Here is a 21,338-nt window from a genome sequence, read left to right on the forward strand (position 1 = left end):
TGTTTTCGCTTTGTCATTATGTGGTATTGTGTGTAGATTGCTGAGAAAAAAATATTAAATCCATTTCAGAATAAGGCCATAATGTAACAAAATGTGTAAAAAGTCAAGGGGTCTGAATACTTTCCGAAGGCACTGTAGAAGCTGTCTCTGAGCCTGTTGGTCCAAGACCCGATTCTCTGGTACCGCTTGCTGGACGGTAGCAGAGAGGCCGTCCATGGTTTGGGTGGCTGAAGTCTGTCTAAACACAATATCATACATGTACTGTTTCTGTATGATAATACCACTATGCCTAAAGATATATATATATATATATATATATATATATATATATATATATATATATATATATATATATATATATATATATATATATACAGTGGGGCAAAAAAGTATTTAGTCAGCCACCAATTGTGCAAGTTCTCCCACTTAAAAAGATGAGAGAGGCCTGTAATTGTCATCATAGGTACACTTCAACTATGATAGACAAAATGAGAAAAAATCCAAAAAATAACATTGTAGGATTTTTAATGAATTTATTTGCAAATTATGGTGGAAAATAAGTATTTGGTCACCTCCAAACAAGCAAGATTTCTGGCTCTCACAGACTTGTAACTTCTTCTTTAAGAGGCTCCTCTGTCCTCCACACGTTACCTGTATTAATGGCACCTGTTTGAACTTGTTATCAATATAAAAGACACCTGTCCACAACCTCAAACAGTCACACTCCAAACTCCACTATGGCCAAGACCAAAGAGCTGTCAAAGGACACCAGAAACAAAATTGTAGACCTGCACCAGGCTGGGAAGACTGAATCTGCAATAGGTAAGCAGCTTGGTTTGAAGAAATCAACTGTGGGAGCAATTATTAGGAAATGGAAGACATACAAGACCACTGATAATCTCCCTCGATCTGGGGCTCCATGCAAGATCTCACCCCGTGGGGTCAAAATGATCACAAGAACGGTGAGCCAAAATCCCAGAACCACACGGGGGGACCTAGTGAATGACCTGCAGAGAGCTGGGACCAAAGTAACAAAGTCTACCATCAGTAACACACTACGCCGCCAGGGACTGGTCATAGTTGAAGTGTACCTATGATGAAAATTACAGGCCTCTCTCATCTTTTTAAGTGGGAGAACTTGCCCAATTGGTGGCTGACTAAACACTTTTTTGTCCCACTATATATATATACTGAACACAAATATAAACACAACATGTAAAGTGTTGGTCCCATGTTTCATGAGCTGAAATAAAAGATCCCAGAAATGTTCTAAACGTACAAAAAGCTTTTTTCTCAAATTTTACAAATTTTACGCACAAATGTGTTTACATCCTGTTAGTGAGTTTTTCTCCTTTGCCAATATAATCCATCCACCTGCCAGGTGTGGCATATCAAGAAGCTGATTAAACTGTATGATCATTGCACAGGTGCACCTTGTGCTGGGGACATTAAAAGGCCACTCTAAAATGTGCAATTTTGTCACACAACACAATGCCACAGATGCCTCACGTTTTGAGGGAGCGTGCAATTAGCATGCTGAATGCAGGAATATCCACCAGAGCTGTTGCCAGAGAATTTAATGTTAATTTCTCTGCCATAAGCAGCCTCCAAAGTTGTTTTAGAGAATTTAGCAATACGTCCAACTAGCCTCACAACCGCAGACCACGTCAGCACAGGACCTCCACATCTGGCTTCTTCACATGTGGGATCGTCTGAGACCAGCCACCCGGACAACCCTATGAAACTATGGGTTTGCACAACAGAAGAAGTTCTGCACAAACTGTCCAAAGGAAGCTCATCTGCATGCTCGTACTCACCAGGGTCTTGACCTGACTGCAGTTCAGCGTCGTAACCGACTTCAGAGGGCAAATGCTCACCTTCGATGGCCACTGGCACGCTTGAGTAGTGTGCTCTTCACGGATGAATCCCGGTAGACGGCAGATGAATCCCGGGTAGACGGCAGACACTGTATGGTGTCGTGTGGGCGAGCGCGGATGTCAACATTGTGAACAGAGTGCTCCATGGTGGCGGTGGGATTATGTCCCAGTAGGCATAAACTACGGACAATGAACACAATTCCATTTTATCAATGGCAATTTGAATGCAGAGATATTGTGACGAGATCCTGAGGCCCATTGTCCGCCACCATCACCTCATGTTTCAGCATGATAACGCACAGCACCATGTCGTAAGGATCTCTACACAATTCCTGGAAGCTGAAAATGTGGCAGTTCTTCCATGGCCTGCATACTCACCAGACATGTCACCCATTGAGCATGTTTGGGATCGACGTGTACGACAGTGTGTTCCAGTTCCCGCCAATATCCAGCAACTTCTCACAGCCATTGAAGAGAAGTGGGATAACATTCCACAGACCACAATCAACAGCCTGATCAACTCTATGTGAAGGAGATGTGTCGCACTGCATTTATTTTGTATTTATTTAACCAGGCAAGTCAGTTAAGAACAAATTCTTATTTACAATGACGGCCTACCCCAGCCAAACCTGGACGACGCTGGGCCAACTGTGCACCGCCCTATGGAACTCCCAATCACGGCCAGTTGTGATACAGCTTGGAATCGAACCAGGGTCTGTAGTGACACCTATAGCACTGAGATGCAGTGCCTTAGACCACTGTGCCACTCGGGAGCCGAGGCAAGTGGTGGTCACACCAGATACTGACTGGTTTTCTGATCCATGACCCTACTTTTTTCAAAAATATCTTTGATTAAGAAGTATATCTGTATTCCCAGTCATGTGAAATCCATAGATTAAGGCCTAATAAATGTATTTCAATTGACTGATTTCCTTAAATGAACTGTAACTCAGTAAAATATTTGAAATTGTTGCATGTTGCGTTTATATTTTTGTTCAGTGTATATGTTCTCTCTCAAAGAGAAATCTTATAAGCATTCATCAGATGTATTCTCTGCAGGAGCCCCAGCCTTGGTCAGCTAGCGTTACCTAGCAACCTATTTTACTACACCATCTGTGCCCCCGGAAATGAATATTCATTATTCTTCAATATGCATGTCTGTGTGCAGGTGATTGGTGTTCACGGTTACTATGGCATTCCTCAGACAACAGAGATATTCATCTCAGACAGAGATATTCATCATTCCTATTTATGTTCAAGTCATATCTTGTCGCTATCTTTGGACCATATTAGTTCTATGCACTGCAAGTAGGCCTACATTTTAGTATAATTGTACTACGGTATCATGTCCTCGTCATGAAGCTATGTTTTAATGACTTGACAATCCTGAAGGATATTGGTGGTTTCATGATTGACTGAAAATAAATGATGCAGCTGCTGGCTTGAAAAATAAGCACAGAATCATTGAAAAAATGTTGCATTCTGCTCTCTGCTATGTTACTTTGGGGACGTTTCCATTTGGAGCAGTTTGTAAAAGTACAGACAGAGCAAGAACAGCACATTCTCTCAATGCAGTCTAGCCAGAATGGAGAAGTGGGAGTGGGAAAGGACACTCCATATTGGATATACATTTTTCAACGTCTGACAGCATCCATCTGTCTCTGTTGTCAACAATGTCAAGTGGAGACAAAACCCAGTTCACCCTCTTCCACAGACTCATCACGCACACAAGTGGCACCATTCAAACCTTGAGCAGAAACAGAATATAGCACTCATACATATTACATCTTCATTAAGCTCACAGGACAGTAAGAATGTAAAAAGACATAAGTAAACACTCATGGGGACATTTTGCGCCTTGGTGTTGGGCAACATACACACAAGAGGTTTAGCCTAGATGTCTGGTATTCAGGAGAAAAGTTCCCCTTCATTATTAGGGCTTACCTCACAGTCCTGTCTGCTTCTTTCTGGGGATGCACTCTAGCAGCAATCCTTTGAATAAAACGGAGAAGACTAATACATATCCAGGTCACTCACAGCAACATGGAAGCTCTGGGGACATACTACCACACATCTCGCCCTCAATTTGGTCAAGAAGTGGTGGTGTTATACAAGTGAACTGAAACTGTACTTTACTAAGTTACAGGGCTTTATAAAGGCTAAATAACTAAAATGGAGCTTGAATCTCAAACATACCCTTTTTATGTGTTATGTGTGCACAGAAGTGTAAGAAAGACAAGAGCTGAAACATCTTGAGGAGGGGAGGACAATCGGGATCAGGTATCTGTCTGTGCTTGAAATTCAACAATAACGGTACGGGATGGAGAGCTGGCCCAAGATCAGTTTTGTTTTATCTTTGCTCAAGCCATGACCAAGGGGTGCAGCCATGCAATACCTAAACGCAGTCTGCATAAAATCAGTGGCGGTGTTCTGCAGCCACCTAGCGGTAAGCAAAGACAAAGCATATTAACTCACTGGCTGCAAATAAGCGGTTCCTCTCCGAAACAGTAGACGGCGTGTTCTACGAAATCGTGTTTTGATCCGCAGTTATTTACCAGAGAAAAAAATAACAGACGCGATTTTGAAGGAACAAAGAAAGGAGGTCGGTGTGAGTTCATTTTCAAGTGTATATTCTTTCGATAGTTTTGCATTTTACTTTTTGAAAAGGTCAGATGGAGATCATTTCACAACTGAATAGAATTGTATTTACATTCAAACTAAATAAAATCAGCATTTACTTGCAAGCAAGGCTTAGCTAACGTTCGCTAGCTAACTGCTTTAGCGCCCATGAACGATATCTCCTGACCAGGGGAGGTTTTGTTAAGAGCCCCGACGCCTGCTCTGAACATTAACACGCATCGCTTGCGATACGTTTTTGGAAACTTAAGGAACGTATCATATCAGCGAGAAGTAATTGAAATAACTAAAGGTTAAATTACTACACCTTTTTTTTTGGTGTTCCCACAAGGCCATATCTCTAGCTCTTGTTTACGGAAGCCAGACAGAAAACATAAGCGGCCACCTGTGCTAATGAGCTTTCTAGCTTGCTTCGAACACCTGGCTGTGTATGCAACAGTGGGGAGGAAGTGTAGTTCTTCAACTGGAGAAACACAACGTCTGTGCAATACTCTAAGTGTTTAATTTGTATTTGTATAGTTTATTTCTCACTGATATGAACGGTAAGGGGTATATCAGCATATGTTTAGAAAATTGGTTTGAAGGAGTGGCTATTGACTTTATCTGAAAGTTAAAACACAGCGTCGGAATTGTAACTAACATGGAACCAAATGTGGGCGAATGTAACCGCTGAAAACCTTTCAAATGGAAAAGGCTTTAAACTTCTCGACATTTTCCAACCATTGCGTCATCACATGCGTCATCACATTAGCATTGTCGGCTAGATTCTCACACACTGGTATCTTGTATTTGTATCTGTCTCAAGTCAATTACTAATTGCAATTGGTTAGTAAATCAATCTAAGTGTTAAACGCCTGACGAAATTGACATAAACAAAATAAGTTTGATAGGCCGGTTTCAACCAACGTGGGGTCTACAGCCTCCTCCCATTTGCTAGAGGCTCTGCGTTTATGACTAGCTAAACTATACTTTCTTAATTTATGAAAGTAAAGATGTTACTATGGTTCTGGAGAACGTTTATGTATGCGCGTATGTATACGCGTTTATGTATGCGTTTTTTTTGCATTTTCTATACCGCCAAACTAGGTCCGGTCCATGAGTTTGAGTCGGATCTGCCTGCGTGTACGAGAGCTAGTCTGTCAGTATAGAAAGTGCTTTAAATTAGTTTATTTCGTATTTTAAGGAAATTACACCATGTTTTGTATGCAGCCTACTGGTTACATTGAATTAATGAGCCAACAACAGTGTGAATCCTACTGTCTTGTTTCCCAGATGCCATAATCTTTCAATCTCTTGCACTGGGCAGCACTAGCCATTTTTGGCATTGTTATTATTATTTTCCTATAACAAGCTCAATGTTTTTATTACAGCACCAATGACGAGAATAGCTTGAAATCCACAATTGCTCAGCCAAGATGTCAAGTAAGTAGATATTTACAGTTGAAGTCGGAAGTTTACATACACCTTAGCCAAATACATTTATACTCAGTTTTTCACAATTTATGACATTTAATCAGAGTAAAAATTCCCTGTTTTAGGTCAGTTAGGATCACCACTTTATTTTAATGTGAAATGTCAGAATAATAGAGTGATTTATTTAAGCTTTTATTTCTTTCATCACACTCCCAGTGGATCAGAAGTTTACACACACTCAATTAGTATTTGGTAGTATTGTCTTTAAATTGTTTAACTTGGGTCAAATGTTTTGGGAAGCCTTCCACAAGCTTCCCACAATAAATTGGGTGAATTTTGTCCCATTCCTCCTGACAGAGCTGGTGTAACTGAGTCAGGTTTGTAGGCCTCCTTGCTCGCACACACTTTTTCAGTTCTGTCCACAAATTTTCTATGGGATTGAGGTCAGGGCTTTGTGATGGCAATTCCAGTACTTTGACTTTGTCCTTAAGCCATTTTGCCAAAACTTTGGAAGTATTCTTGGGGTCATTGTCCATTTGGAAGACCCATTTGCGACCAAGCTTTAACTTCCTGACTGATGTCTTTAGCTGTTGCTTCAATATATCCACAATTTTCCTCCCTCATGATGCCATCTCTTTTGTGAAGTGCACCAGTCCCTCCTGCAGCAAAGCACCCCCACAACATGATGCTGCCACCCCCGTGCTTCACGGTTGGGATGGGGTTCTTTGGCTTGCAAGCATCCCCCTTTTTCCTCCAAACATAACGATGGTCATTATGGCCAAACAGTTATATTTTTGTTTCATCAGACCAGGGGACATTTCTCCCAAAGGTACTATCTTTGTCCCCATGTGCAGTTGCAAACCGTAGTCTGGCTTCTTTATGCCAGTTTTGGAGCAGTGGCTTCTTCCTTGCTAAGCGGCCTTTCAGGTTATGTCGATATAGGACTCGTTTTACTGTGGATATAGATACTTTTGTACCTGTTTCCTCCATCTTCACAAGGTCCTTTGCTGTTGTTCGGGGATTGATTTGCACTTTTCACACCAAAGTACGTTCATCTCTAGGAGACAGAACGCGTCTCCTTTCTGAGCGGTATGACGGCTGCGTGGTCCCGTGGTGTTTATACTTGCGTACTATTGTTTGTACAGATGAACGTGGTACCTTCAGGCGTTTGGAAATTTCTCCCAGGGATGAACCAGACTTGTGGAGGTCTACAATTATTTTTCTGAGGTCTTGGCTGATTTCTTTTGATTTTCCTGTGATGGCAAGCAAAGAGGCATTGAGTTTGAAGGTAGGCCTTTAAATACATCCACAGGTACACCTCCAATTGACTCAAATGATGTCAACTAGCCTATCAGAAGCTTCTAAAGCCATGACATAATTTTCTGGAATTTTCCAAGCTGTTTAAAGGCACAGTCAACTTACTGTATGTAAACTTCTGACCCACTGGAATTGGGATACAGTGAAATAGTCTGTCTGTAAACAATTGCTGGACAAATTACTTGTGTCATGCACAAAGTAGATGTCCTAACCGACTTGCCAAAACTATTGTTTGCAAGCAAGAAATTTGTGGAGTGGTTGAAAAACTAGTTTTAATGACTCCAACCTAAGTGTATGTAAACTTCCGACTTCAACTGTATGTCAATTTGTTTTGAATTGGAGTGGCAGGTAGCCTAGCGGTTAAGGGCGTTGGGCCATTAAAGTCTCTGTTTAAAATACCTGTGCCGACTAGGTGAAAAATATGTCTGTGCCCTTAAGCAAGGCACTTAACCCTAATGCTCCTGTAAGTCGCTCTAGTTAAGAATAAGAACGTCTGCTAAATGACAACCCCAAAAAATGAAAGTGGTCCAAATGAAAATACTGCACGGATTCACCTCAAGCGTACAAATAGACTAAAAAGCGACATGGGTTGAGAATTTTCACCAGTTTAAAGAAATCTGTGACCTGTATTGTAAAAACTGTTATTAGTGAGTACATGGGACCAATATAACTGACATGTAGGTTTAGATACAGGTTAAACGCTAACTGCATTATAGAGCTTATATGATACAGGGAGTCCAATTTACTCTTTTTGTTTTGTATGTCTAAACTTTGTCTTCACATTTATTTTACACAGAAAGGCCATCATATGCACCTCCCCCCACCCCAGCCCCCACAACTGTAAGTATCACACACCATCTAACACCAGTTCTCCCAATGCCAGGGGAGTGGGTCTTCTATACAGTCAACGGGAGCTCAGTAATGTACTGTTGGGCTGCAGGACCGCACAGACATATTAGCTCAGGATGTTCTGTCAATACATTTGCAAGTATGTGGCGCTCAGACAAACATTTTCCCTTCATCTAAATCACATGCTGCTATACATTTTGAACATAAATAGATTGAAGTAGAACTGGCCAGTTACCAGCTGTTTACCTCCCCCTTTGCTATCTTTTTATTTTGTGATGCTCCTATGACAGAAACAAGCCAATGACTATGCACTGCTTTTTTTTCTTTTCAAAATGGCTGCTTTCGCATGACTATGCTATGCAAATCATTACCCCCAAAACTCTCCTTTTCATTTTTTTTGGTCCCTCCCCCTTGTTTGTGTCATTTCTCATTTGTGTTTTGTCTCATTTGTCTCCATCAGCAAGTGCCCAACACCCCTGGGTTTGTGGGGTACAACCCATACAGCCATCTGGCCTACAACAACTACAGGCTGGGAGGGAATACCGGCAGCAACAACAGGGTAATGGTAGGACCAATGCCATCCAGGGCTACAGCCCAAGGAGTAAGGCTGGCTATTCCCTGAGTGAGAAAATTATAATTTGGAGAAAAGGGAATGAGTGTTTGTTACAAGAATAGAAGGGTGGGAAAAATATATATATATTCAACATGCAGGAAAGGATACTTTTTGGGGGGGATAAATGGTACAACAAAAACAGCTGCTGGTCGTGGTCAAGTGAGGTCAGTGATTGCCCCAAAGTCCTCCTATAATATTCTGTAAAACAGTCACGATCATCTTACCCCAACTGATTTGATGCTCCGCTTGATGACCCACCAACCACATGTGATTGTTTGTTAGAAGTGTCACCAGCTCCCCTCATCTTGTCCCACTCCTTGATGCAAAAGCATTTAATGTTAGAGCAGTTGCCCCTCTGACATTCCCCTCCCCTGCTTGTACAGCCTGCTAGGGAGCAGCAGCATGTTGCCCCGTCCATCCAAGGCTCATGACTTGGCATGTCAGAGGTTCATACTGGTTTGTGTTTTAATCACAAGGCAGCCAATACTGGTAGCAGTATTAATTTGAATTATAGCCCTTAACACTGAGAGGGCAATAATGTGTCCTCTACATACCAGCTATGCATGAAACACTATCCCAAAAATAAGGTACAACATTTTGGAATGAGTCTCCTTAAGAGCTCCACTTAAAGCAGATTGTGTCATATTCAGTTGTGGCCCTGCCCCTTTTTCATAGTAGTACATAAGTGTTATGTAAGTGTTTTCGGTAATAAATATGTCCATTGGTTTGACCTGTTGATCTTTTCTTTTCTTTGGCTCTCTTTCCCAGAATTCCTCAGGAATCACTGTTCCCAAGCCGCCCAAACCACCAGACAAGCCGCTGATGCCCTACATGCGGTACAGCCGGAAGGTAAGCAGGAAGGTAAGACACCCACGGTGTCTACTTTTACTGCTTGTACAGGGGGTCACCCAGCTAACCGTCTGGATGGCCGTGGACCCCACTGTTGATGACCCCTGGTGGTATGTTCCTCACATCTTAACCCCTCTGGATTGGAGGTCGGAGACAGCTGAGTTACCCCACCATCCGGATCCACTCCTCTTCAACACCTGTCTTCATTGTTGATTCTGTCTGTCCTTGTTTCTGTGTGACCTGTTGTGCTTGCTTTCCCTTTGTCTCCTCCAAATCAAATCTTTCTCTCCCTCTTTCTTCCTCTTGTGTATTTATATACATTTTCCGGTTTAGTTGCTGCTCTGTTTTGACCACGGTGCCTCCTTTTTGCCAGGTCTGGGACCAAGTCAAAGCCTCCAATCCAGATCTGAAGTTATGGGAGATTGGAAAGATTATTGGTGGCATGTGGAGGGACCTCACTGAAGAGGAGAAGCAGGACTACTTGAATGAATATGAAGCGGAAAAGGTGAGGACAGTTTGCAGTTGGGAGCTGCAGTTTTACAATGCCATAGCTATTTTGCCTTGGGTAAATAAGTCCAGTCCTTTCACTGAGATTTTATAACTACTGCCTCTCTCTATAGATTGAGTACAACGACTCCCTGAAGGCCTACCACAACTCACCGGCTTACCTGGCCTACATCAACGCCAAGAACCGTGCAGAGGCGGCTCTGGAGGAGGAGAGCAGACAGCGGCAGACGCGCGTTGAGAAGGGAGAACCTTACATGAGCATCCAGCCTGCTGAAGACCCAGATGGTAATGGCCCGGGGACTAGAAATTCTGTATCTCCTGTACCTTTTTCTGTTCATCCATATTGTGTGTATTGAAAGCCAACGTTTTTGTGTATCCTTTCCGTAGACTATGATGATGGGTTCTCCATGAAGCACACGGCCACCGCTCGCTTCCAGAGGAACCACCGGCTCATCAGTGACATCCTCAGTGAGATTGTGGTGCCAGATGTGCGCTCTGTCGTCACCACTGCACGCATGCAAGTCCTCAAGCGCCAGGTCCAGTCCCTCATGGTGCACCAGGTAAGTAAAGCTAGTGGAAAACACACACTGGACTGTAATCACACAATAGTCTGTTTTGACACTGTTCCTTTCCACAGAGGAAGCTGGAAGCAGAGCTGCTGCAAATAGAGGACCGGCACCAGGACAAGAAGAGGAGGTTCCTGGAGACTACAGACTCCTTCAACAGTGAGCTCAAACGGGTATGTGCCCCCACCCCACAGTGTCCAACGTGAGAATCACCTCATACAAAGTGCAACAGCTGATAGCCTGTGTCTTTTTTGTCCCAGTGAAGTTTGTTTACTTTTATCAGCAGCCGTGCTGTGATAGGTTTGTATTCTGTGCCACTCCGTAGCTGTTCAAGTTTGTCTTTGTAGCCCTGGTGTGTTGTACAAAAGTCTGATTTGTCGTAACTGCTCAAAGCTGCAGTGTCTAAAACTAGATGTGTTTGTCTGTGTGCAGCTGTGCGGTCAGAAGGTGGAGGTAGACATGGAGAAGCTGGCAGTAGAGATTGCTGCGGCAGAGGAAGCTGCTAGGCGGCGGGCGGAGGAGAGGGAGAAGGAAGCGGCGGAGCAGGCAGAGAAGGCTGCCCAGGAACAGCAAGAGCAGCAGCAGGCAGCAGCAGCCTCCCCTTCATCTACCCTGCCCATCACTGAACAGAACAACACCACCCCACCAACCGCAGAGACCAAGGAGGACCAGGACAAGCCAACCCCTATGGAGACAGGTCAGTCATACCAACATCTCACTAACACTAACTACAGATGGGGGGGGGCGTTATGGTTAAAGCATTTTCTCTATTGTTATTTCAGTAACTTGCTCTTTGGAGTAAGAAAAAGCCTGATACAAGTAGTGCTTTTATTGCAGTAACATGTTATCCGTTGTGGCATTCAGACTGAGCATTGTGATCAATGATCATTACAATCTACACAGACACCTGACCTACACACTTTCCTCCTCCAGAAGAGACTCCTGCATCAGATACATCTGAGACCCAGCCTGAGGCTGAGGAGGGCACACCTGCTGCAGAGAAGCAGCAGGGCCCGCCGGTGGAGAGCGTCACGGACGAGGGCACCAGTGACAGCACCGCCCCATCCGAAAGCAGCACCGGACCCCCTGCAGACCCCCCTGCTTCAGCTGAGCCTGCCCCAGAGGAACGCCCAGCCAGCCAGCCCTCCCAATAACTTCTCTGTTGAAGGGCACACCTCTCTCTGAGCACACCCTCTAACCTATAGACTAGGGCCATGTTTTGTGGGCACAGTGCTGCATATCAAAAATATTGGCATGTACAGAAGTGATTTCATGGGTAGAGATGTCCATAATTTTGTACATTCTGTATGTTATTTGCGATGTCGTGCAACCCTGTGCCCTTTTAAATATGACCCTGTGATGTTCTTCCACCATCCCCACACTCGGTTTGTGTGTTTGACATTTCTATTGATCTTGCAATGGACCTCTGGATTCATACCACAAGCCAACAGTTCCTCTTTAGCTATTTGCTATTGGCGTTGATAGAACAGGGAAGGGCCTTGGCCTAATTTATTCCATACCCAATTGACAACTATTTTTACATGCTATTTTTGTTGCCTATTTTTATCTAACTTTTAGTTAGTAATCAATATGGTGTGGACTGTTAGTGATGGATAAAATTCAGAGTTCTTTTGAAATGGCCAGTCCTTGAATATCACCTATTATATCACAGCAAATGGATGATTGTGAACTGTTTTACATGAGCTGTTTGCAACTGCACAGCTGTGTCAAACCATGTTGCTGTGTATCACAACTAGAGAAATGGTCATGAACCTCAGATAAAACCTCAACCTTTCAAATGACTGTTTTTACTTGAATTTGAATGATTTTAGTATGCCTCTGCGATTTGCATCTTTTTTGTACTGTCAAGCCTCTTGCCCAAATAAAAGTAATTTCTGTCTTTAGGACCAGTGGCTTATTTCAAATGTTTTATTGGGTTTCTCTAGATATAGGCTTACTGATTGCTTAGACTGCCTAGTCAGAAATAATAACTCAGCATTGTAGTTTTGATGACTCGACAATATATTATCAAACCTTAATTATTTCAATTTTTTAAATGTCTGACTTTTGGACTACTACTGTAAGTAACATCTTGTTGACCATTGGTGAATGTGGTTGCATGCCTACTTTTCTTGCCTCATCGCCTTGTCTGCCGTCCATGCGTCGTCACACCTCTTTAAAAGAGGACGAGAGAACACCAGACGGTCAGTGTCGATATCAGGAATGATGAACAGCCGCGCGCTTTGCCTCTACGTCGCGCTCCTCTACCCGATCCCCAAAACATTGACGGAATACTCAACCAATACTGACTCGGAGTACGAGTTTGGGGATTACCGGGGCAAGTGGTGCATAGACGACCACGGATTTGTGTATAGCATCGGGGAGGTGTACTATCCCAGTCCATCTGCTTGTCCGTGCACCTGCACTGAAGACGGACCCGTGTGCATACGACCCAAGTGTCCTCGCATTCATCCTCGATGTACACGGATTAAATACAAATCCTGCTGTCCAGTGTGTGAGGCAGTTAGCAAAGTGTGTGTATATGGTGGCAAAATGTACAGAATATTCGAGGAATTCAGGGTGAGATTTGTTTTTTAAAGAAACATAACTCAAAATATGTTCCATCTACTTTAAGTGACTGTGTACATTATCCAAGGTTAAGGTTGGATCTTGGAATTGATTTATTATACTGTATTATACTCAATGTCAAAGCAGTGTTTTTTGTGTCTAGCCTGATGGGGACATTGGTTATTTATCCTCTATTGCATGAGAGATGTAGGCCTATTGTCAAGTATAATCATAACAGTACTCTCCATCAACAAGGGGTCATGTGGGGGTCAGCAGTTAAGATGGCATGATGTGACATTCATATGATCTCTTTAGAATTGAAAACAGTATTCAGGTATTACATTGACGCATGCTTCATAGGTTTCTCAAGTATTATGCTTCCTTCCAAATGACAGGAGAACACGGAGTTTAGCTTTAGAGAGAAAGTGAGTGTGGTAGAAAATGTCAAAAGGTGTGTCTAACCTGCTGTTTCAGTTGTCCCGCTGTGAGAGATGTCGTTGCGAGCCCAACAGGGAGGTGTATTGTTCCATCTCTGACTGTCCTGCACCACACTGTGTCAACCCTACATATGAGCCCAACCACTGCTGTCCTGTCTGCTACACTGGTGAGTTCACTTCTACAAACACACAACTTTCCAACACAATTAATGGTCTCTACCCAATGGTCTCTACCAAAACATACCATTTCTTCCACACTAGTTTAGATGTTATAATGATAGGGTGGACATACACACACACAGATGTGTTCTGTATAATTTAACCTGAACATACTACACAAATATACAGAATCCATAAGCCTGGTAATATGTAACTCAAGCATTTCGCTGCACCTGCTATAACATCTGTGTATGCGATCAATAAACGTTGATTTGATGTCAACCATTAATAATTAGCTTTGCCACAGTGTGTGATATTGATTATAAAGATAGCTGCAGCTCTTATGTAATGTTTATGATGGCAGTAGTTGGCTGCTGCCCCCAGTTGGAGTCTAAGGTAATCCATATCTTCAATGTTTCTTTAATCACTGCTCCACTGCACTGGTACCATCTGTACTGTGTGTTCAACATGATATGTGCATCATATTCATATCAAGCTCAATTATTAGTTAGAGTCAAGCCAAGGAGTTTTGGAAATATTTCAAATATTTAGTCACTGATGTGGGATCCAATCATCCTTAGAACTAAACTATGGAATTCAGCATTGCACAGATTACATAACTGAATTTAGACACTGGATAAAGAGGGCTGCAATCCAACAGCTCGATAGTGCTCTGTCCAACACAGGAATAGTAACTAGCCCCCAGCCTGGTGGGATAGTGGGGCATGGGGCCAACCATCCAACAGCAGGCAGTAAAGGAACAGCTTGTGTGTGTGCCGTATATAGTTCAATCAGTAAATCAATCACATTTATTTATAAAGCCATTTTTACATCAACAGTTGTCACAAAGTGCTTATACACAAACCCAGTCTAAAACCCCAAAGAGCAAGCAACACAGATGTACACTGAACAAAAATATAAACACAACATGTAAAGTGTTGGTTCCATGTTTCATGAGCTGAAATAAAATAAAAATATAGGACAAAACACACATCACAACAAGAAACCACAACCACACACACCACAACACTAAATAACACTACATAACACAACACTACAATATCCAGCTACTTCGCAAACTCATTGAAGAGGAGTGGGACAACATTCCACTGGCCACAATCAATAGCCTGATCAACTTTATGCGAAGGACATGTGTCACGCTGCATGAGGAAAATGGTGGTCACACCAGTTACTGAACGGTTTTCTGATCCACTCTCCCGCCTTTTTTCATGTATCTGTGACCAACAGATGCATATCTGTATTCCCAGTTGTGAAATTCATAGATTAGCGCCCAATTAATTTATTTCAATTCACTGTTTTCCTTATATGAACTGTAACTCAGTAAAATCTTTGAAATTGTTTCATGTTGCTTGCATGTTCTTAAATAATTCCCTTTGTCTTCTATAATAAGTTGGAATTAAAAAAAAAACAGTTTGGTCTCCACACATTGGATATTCAACATTGAAGAAGCAATTTTGTTTTTTGAAACTTAAGTTTACTCTATTAATTGAGAAAATAAAAACAAATGGCATGGACTCAATTATTAGCACCCAAGAGCTAAGACTTGGATGCACAGCCTTTGGCCAAGAGACAGTAACTGCTGACAAACGCTTCTTGAAGCCTTCAATTAGCTCTTTTCTACTGGAGGTTTGGCCCATTCTTCAGCTGCAAACTGCTGCAATTCTGCAATGTTTGAGGGGTGCCTTCAACCAACTGCTGTTTTCAGATCTCGCCATATGTTTTAGATGGGAATCAGATCTGAACTCAACGCTGGACACTCCAGAACAGTCTAGTGTTTCTTCTTGAATGATTCCTGGGTGCTTTTTGATGCGTGTTTGGGTTTGTTGTCCTGCTGGAAGACCTACAACCTTCGACAGAGACCCAGTTCCTGTACACTGGGTTGTAACATTGGACTGATAATCTGTTGATTTCAGGATGCCTTGCACATGTTCAAGGCCCCCAGTACCAGAGGCAGCAAAGCAATCCCACACATTTTTGAAACTCCCCCATATTTGATAGCAGGAAGGGTCTTTCTTTGAATGCTTAATTTGGTCACCAGTAAAGATAGTGCTGATTTGTATTGTATTGGTCCACAGAACATTTTCCCCAGAATTTAGGCTTGTTTAAGTGGATTTTTGCAAAGTTCAATAGGCATTTCTTGTGTAGGGAATTATTTAAGAAAAGTACAAGGGTGCCAATTTATTTGGCCACAACTGTGTGTCTGCCTTTATGGATGTGTAAGTAACTCTACAAAGTATAGCATATTGGTGCTGCAAATGACAGTAGGATGATTTTAATAAGACTACAGAAGTTTCTCATTGCAATGCTGATAAAAAGAGCACTTTACGTACACAATTAACTGTCAAAAACGTATGCAATTCACATTTATGGTGACATCTGATATAACATCTATTTATTGTACATCATTTTTCTGCATCCTGCCTACAGGGCCCAATTGTTTTGTGGGCGACAGAGTGATCTCGGCAGGGGAGCGAGTAGAGATAGGCAAGCAGACTGTGTGTTACTGCACCTACCGGGACGGCACCTGGCAGATGCACCCCCATGCCACCTGCGAGCAGCGCCCGCTGCCGGACCCCGATCTCAACCCCAGCCCCTCTGAGCCCCCTGGGGAAGACGAAACCAAGCAGATGGACAGGGACTTCCGCCCCAGGCTGGACTGGATCCCATGAGCAGGCAGGAGGGTGGGTGTGAGAGGGTAATAGTGCGCCAAGGGGAAACGATGGGGCAGGTTGATTTCCGTGCCCTGCTGAGTGCAGTCTGCATAGGGCTTAGGGCCAGGGATGACCTACTACACATTATACAACCACAATAACATTACTAGCTAGTAGTGTTTGTGCAACATTATGTAAAACTTTGCACACAGGGACAATATATGGTGCACATTCAAGACAATACACAACTATAACATATAGTCCCGTGAAATTAATTTGTCTCCATTTTCCTTCACTTACAGTAGTCTGGTCTTGTCATCAAAGGGCTGGTGTAAGTGGACACTTAGGGGTAGAGATGGTTGCAACATCCACCCTTTCATTAATCTCAGGTTTACACTAGTGCACATTAACATTGCTCTGTATACTTCTCTTTGACTACTGTTGTTTCTTTACTAACATTGATATCCAGCTCAGAACGGTTCTAATGCTGAAATGGAAATGTTCCTTTTTCTGTATATAAATTGACTTGTAGTTCTATGATGTGTACCTTTGATGGACATATCAAATAATCAGGAACCGTATGTATCAAGCGTCTCAGATTCAAGTGACAATTTAGGATCAGTTTCGCCTTGTAATAGATTACAACGAATACAAGATTACATGGATAAGGGCCCTGACCCCAGATCAACACTCCTACAGAGACGCTTGATACGGACCCAGTTGAATGACAATGTCCCATCCTTATACTTGCAGGCAAGCTACTACACCAGGGATAGGTAACCTTGTTCCTGGAGTTCCACAAGTACGGTAGGGTATTGTTCCAACTAGGCACCACATGACCAATTGATTAGTTCAGTGATTGCCTAAATTCAACACACCTTGTCTTCCAGGTTAGTTAAATCAAAAACATGAAGTGGCTGTGGCACTACAGGACCAGGGCTCCTACCCCACCCTACACTTTTCCCTGGACAAGGATTCTATCGGATCTCGGGACTCTGACATGAATGTCACTTTTGTCTTGCCTTCTATGTTTACCCACGTGGTAACTTTGTAAATATATATTATTTTCCGGTACTACACGTACCCATCTCATTATTAAATACAATTTGTTTTTGTGCGGGCCTTCTTCATATCCCTCAACGAAAACTTAATTTAGGCTATTAGATGTGCAACCCCCTGCAATATGGATTTGTATTTTCAGCCGTTTAGATAAATTTACCTCTGCTATCCATAATTTAGTCATCCATTAACAAGTTATCAAATATATCCTGACTCGAACCACAATTCACTGGCTCCATCTGACAATTTTTTGGGCTCCCGAATTGCACAGCAGTCTAAGAGACTGCATCTCAGTGCTAGATGCGCCACTACAGACCATGGTTCAATCACGGGCGGTATCACAACCAGCCGTGACCGGGAGTCCCATAGCGCAGCGCACAATTTGCGCAGTGTCGCTAGGGGAGGGTAGGCAGTCATTTGTAAAATACGAATTTGTTCTTTAACCGACTTGCCTAGATAAATAAAAGGTCAAAAAAGAATAGCTGTGTCAATATTGTTGAATGTGCTCTTGTTCTTAGACCGAGTGAGACTAAACAGATGTATACAGTAGATACTGTGTAGTTTGACACTGCCTTGGGATCTTGCAAACAGGACACTGACTTTACAACGGTTTTTATTGAAAACAACAAGCCAGGGTCAAGGATCATGCTATGCTGCCAGCATTTGAAGCAATCCTGGGCCACAGGTCTGCACATTCCTTGGCCACCGGTCCTGTGATGGCCGAACCTGTAACACAGAAGACAAATTTAGCCCACAACAAAAATGAGATAAAATAGTGAACAAGATGCTTTTGGCCTTGCATCAGTGTAGTAACATTTCACTCCTTGTAGACCTGCCACTTACAATGTGAACAAAAACATAGTTATGGAGCTCATGCATCCACAAGAAAACTAAATACTCAATTTGACTGCACCGTCTTGATTTGAAGATCCACACTTTACTTTGGTTGCTGACAAACAAATCACTACTGTTTCCAGGTCAATTTCTATAGCGTTACCTACAAAATAACCCCACTTGGCATTGTAACATCAAAATATGACATGTAGTCTACCCAAGTGAACTTGAAAGGAATGGACAGGTGTGCATACCAATCCAATGTTTTTAAATAAATGACTGAGTGAGGATGTACACACTTCCAGTAGAAAGGTAGTGAATCACACTGCCTCCATTATTTCACTATATCTAAATGTATTCAAAGGATGACCACTATCCAGTGAACACAAATGTTTCATCACTGATTGAGATTGGTCAGCCAAAATGAGACTGCCATCTCACCCACAGTGATGATCTTACTATACCCTTCTTCGACAACTCACCGAGCTACTGACCAGACAAAGCAAGTGCTTTTTGAAGGGGTGTCATTTATATTTCGCAACAGAGTATTAGAAAATAAAATGTACTACTCAAAATCCACATCCAAAATTGGAAAAGCACTCAAAGAAGCCCAGCCAAACATCCTTATGAAGAACCTTCATGATGGGCTGGGGGACCAAAGACTCAAAATCCCAACTCACCTTTCATTTCTCCTTTGACATTCACTATGACCCCTGCATTGTCTTCAAAGTAGAGAAACACGCCATCCTTTCGCCGATACGACTTCCGCTGCCGTATCACAACCGCAGGATGCACTGTGGGAAAGAGGAAGACTTTCAGAATCTAGCTACCTGACAACTCACATCGCTACACTGTTGATTTTCACCAGTCAGTTAAACGATTGGTCTGGGACTACTATTGTGGTGAAAACTACAAGTAATTTTAAAGACCAGTCAAATTACTATGCCAACCGCCATAATCGCTTGATTAGCTAGTCCCAGTTCATCCTATTCTAGTAATTGAATACATAATGCAGAACACTCACCCTTTTTTCTGAGTTCTGGTTTGCCTTTCTTGACAGTGGCCATGACCATGTCACCCACACCAGCAGCAGGCAGACGGTTCAGACGTCCCTTGATGCCCTTGACAGAGATGATGTACAGGTTCTTGGCACCTGGTGAGAAAGGGGGAAGAAGATGGTTAATATATGACAGGATGGAGATGGCTCCACTGCCCAGGCTTGATTCAAGGTACAGATCCTTGTAGGCCATTTCAAGACAAGACAAGGTTGAACTACATGACATGTTTCATCACTGATTGAGATTGCTCAGCCAAAATGAGACTGCCATCTCACCCACAGTGATGATCTTTCTATACCCTTTCGTCAACTTGCCAAGCTATTGACCAGACAAAGCAAGTGCTTTTTGAAGGTATATATTCTAACAGATCTGAATGTAACATACCTGTGTTGTCAGCGCAGTTGATGACAGCACCCACTGGGAGACCCAGCGAGATGCGAAACTTCGCCCCAGATGACCCACCACGTCCTGAACAAGAGAAGAGATTCCATTTAAGTAAACTTTGCATAGTGCACAGACAAAGCACACTGCTTAAATCAAGCAAATATTATCCAAGTTGTTCCATCACGGATTGAGATTGTTCAGTATAGGTGACTGCCATCTCACCCACCAGTGATGTTTACTATACCCTTCTTCGACAACTCACCCAACTACTGATCAGACAAAGCAAGTGCTTTTTGAAAGGGTTTCAACTTCACATTTTGTCATTTTCTTTTCAGATTTACACTACTGCCAAGAACACGCAGCCACAGCACTGTTGGAGGCATGGTAAAGTCACCATACAACCAACGCATAAGGCCTCAAGATTAGAAGTGACTTAACACTGGTTAACATTACTGTTTGTACTACAAAAAGACAGCCTATGTTGACAGTTCTACCCCTTGTCTAATGCGCCTAACCAGGGTAGCTTGCAAAGCAATTGGCCAATGTGTTGTTAGTAGGCTGATGTAAGGTGATAGCTAGCTAGTTAGCAATTACTTGCATGGCCTGGAAGAACAGTTGGAGGAAACTAGCTAGTTGGCAAGGAAAATAACGTTCAATCACAGATGAAATCAGTGCCTTTGGTTAAATGTTTTGTAGTTAGAGTCCCCCTTTCTAAAGTTAAAACAATACACCGTGGCTCAACTTGGCTAGGCGGGGAAATCATTGCGAACACTGCACACGTAGCTAGTTAGCCTGGTGCTTCAGCGGTGTCCATGATTCGCAGTCATGCCTTGTTTTTAGTCAGAGACGCTATGCTACCACGCACCAGCTGTAACACCACTCAAAAATGTGTTCACCTGCCACTCATTTGTTGGACATTGTACTGGAATGGCAACTGTGCTTATACGTGAGAGTGATTAGAAAACACACTCACCAATTCATGTATTTTAGCTAACACGCCAAAAGCTAATCAGCTAAATGACACCAAAAATGGCTTCCGTAACAAGCGCCTAAAATCATCCCTCTGAATGATGCTCAGTCCTTCACATTTTCAAGCCAATATGAATGACAAGTATTCATAAAACGTCCATTATCCAAATAACATTATGTTCCTATTTTAGACATTCTGCAAACGGGTAGATGAATGTGGATTTTTCTTAACAAGTCTCTTACCTCTCTTAGACATTGCTGCAAAAGGGAAAGAGGAAGACGGAAACAGGAATCATGGGATATAAAGTTCCGCAGACATACCACACACATTTTACGTCCGGTCGATTAAGCCTATATCGCCCTCTGGTGTTGGGCACAACAGCTTACAGGTGGCGGTCATAAACAACTACCAGAGCGTCTCTGCTTTCAAAATTAAAACAAAGTAAACATTGTGCAACTTCATGTGCAATTATTTACTAATTGTCCAGTCATGAATGGCAGGGGTCACACGTGGAACATTGAAAACAGTAAAGAAAAAATGAGGTGAGTGAAGACCAAGTGTCTGGATAA

At 42.6% G+C, this 21,338-nt stretch overlaps 3 protein-coding genes across 16 annotated transcripts; 2 read left to right on the forward strand and 1 right to left on the reverse strand.

The window, feature by feature from the left end:
- The first annotated feature begins 4,384 nt into the window (after positions 1-4,384).
- On the forward strand, positions 4,385-12,535 carry LOC129833155 (SWI/SNF-related matrix-associated actin-dependent regulator of chromatin subfamily E member 1-like). Of its 10 annotated transcripts, none has more exons than XM_055897496.1 (11): positions 4,385-4,479; positions 5,885-5,936; positions 8,041-8,084; positions 8,554-8,694; positions 9,475-9,567; positions 9,929-10,060; positions 10,176-10,347; positions 10,450-10,622; positions 10,700-10,801; positions 11,061-11,325; positions 11,562-12,535. In XM_055897496.1, the coding sequence occupies exons 2-11, from the start codon at positions 5,930-5,932 to the stop codon at positions 11,780-11,782; spliced, it is 1,350 nt and encodes a 449-aa protein (XP_055753471.1). In that variant the 5' UTR covers positions 4,385-4,479; positions 5,885-5,929; the 3' UTR covers positions 11,783-12,535. The 10 variants fall into 10 exon arrangements, with proteins under 10 accessions (XP_055753471.1, XP_055753473.1, XP_055753474.1 ...); XM_055897498.1 differs by having other exon boundaries at positions 9,475-9,555; XM_055897499.1 differs by having other exon boundaries at positions 8,554-8,658.
- Positions 12,536-12,616: 81 nt separating this feature from the next.
- LOC129833163 (von Willebrand factor C domain-containing protein 2-like) lies at positions 12,617-18,002 on the forward strand. 5 transcript variants are annotated; one of them, XR_008756046.1, is made up of 5 exons: positions 12,617-13,208; positions 13,671-13,800; positions 16,241-16,494; positions 17,218-17,271; positions 17,355-18,002. XR_008756046.1 is itself a non-coding variant. In XM_055897517.1 (4 exons), exons 1-3 carry the CDS (start codon positions 12,738-12,740, stop codon positions 16,480-16,482), a joined length of 843 nt encoding a protein of 280 aa, XP_055753492.1. In that variant the 5' UTR covers positions 12,617-12,737; the 3' UTR covers positions 16,483-16,494; positions 17,218-18,002. The 5 variants fall into 5 exon arrangements, 3 of the variants coding, with proteins under 3 accessions (XP_055753492.1, XP_055753493.1, XP_055753491.1); XR_008756045.1 differs by having other exon boundaries at positions 16,241-17,271; XM_055897517.1 differs by having other exon boundaries at positions 17,218-18,002.
- Positions 18,003-18,119: 117 nt separating this feature from the next.
- On the reverse strand, positions 18,120-21,115 carry LOC129833169 (60S ribosomal protein L23). Its single transcript, XM_055897530.1, has 5 exons — positions 21,012-21,115; positions 19,800-19,883; positions 19,382-19,510; positions 19,038-19,151; positions 18,120-18,249 (listed from the first exon to the last, which is right to left on the reverse strand). The coding sequence occupies exons 1-5, from the start codon at positions 21,022-21,024 to the stop codon at positions 18,167-18,169; spliced, it is 423 nt and encodes a 140-aa protein (XP_055753505.1). The 5' UTR covers positions 21,025-21,115; the 3' UTR covers positions 18,120-18,166.
- Positions 21,116-21,338: the final 223 nt, after the last annotated feature.

This window comes from Salvelinus fontinalis, chromosome 34 (assembly GCF_029448725.1).
Source record: "Salvelinus fontinalis isolate EN_2023a chromosome 34, ASM2944872v1, whole genome shotgun sequence".
Classification (NCBI taxonomy): Eukaryota; Metazoa; Chordata; class Actinopteri; order Salmoniformes; family Salmonidae; genus Salvelinus; species Salvelinus fontinalis.

Coding starts and splice junctions, on each gene's coding strand:
- LOC129833169 (XM_055897530.1), bottom strand. Junction 19,511..19,799: donor CAACTGCGCTGACAACACAG/GTATGTTACATT, acceptor CTTTCTCACCAG/GTGCCAAGAACCTGTACATC. Junction 19,152..19,381: donor ACCAGAACTCAGAAAAAAGG/GTGAGTGTTCTG, acceptor TCTTTCCCACAG/TGCATCCTGCGGTTGTGATA.
- LOC129833155 (XM_055897496.1), top strand. Junction 8,085..8,553: donor CCACCCCAGCCCCCACAACT/GTAAGTATCACA, acceptor TGTCTCCATCAG/CAAGTGCCCAACACCCCTGG. Junction 8,695..9,474: donor CCAGGGCTACAGCCCAAGGA/GTAAGGCTGGCT, acceptor TCTCTTTCCCAG/AATTCCTCAGGAATCACTGT.
- LOC129833163 (XM_055897516.1), top strand. CDS start 12,738: ATGTGGTTGCATGCCTACTTTTCTTGCCTCATCGCCTTGTCTGCCGTC. Junction 13,209..13,670: donor GAATATTCGAGGAATTCAGG/GTGAGATTTGTT, acceptor CTGCTGTTTCAG/TTGTCCCGCTGTGAGAGATG. Junction 13,801..16,240: donor CTGTCCTGTCTGCTACACTG/GTGAGTTCACTT, acceptor TCCTGCCTACAG/GGCCCAATTGTTTTGTGGGC.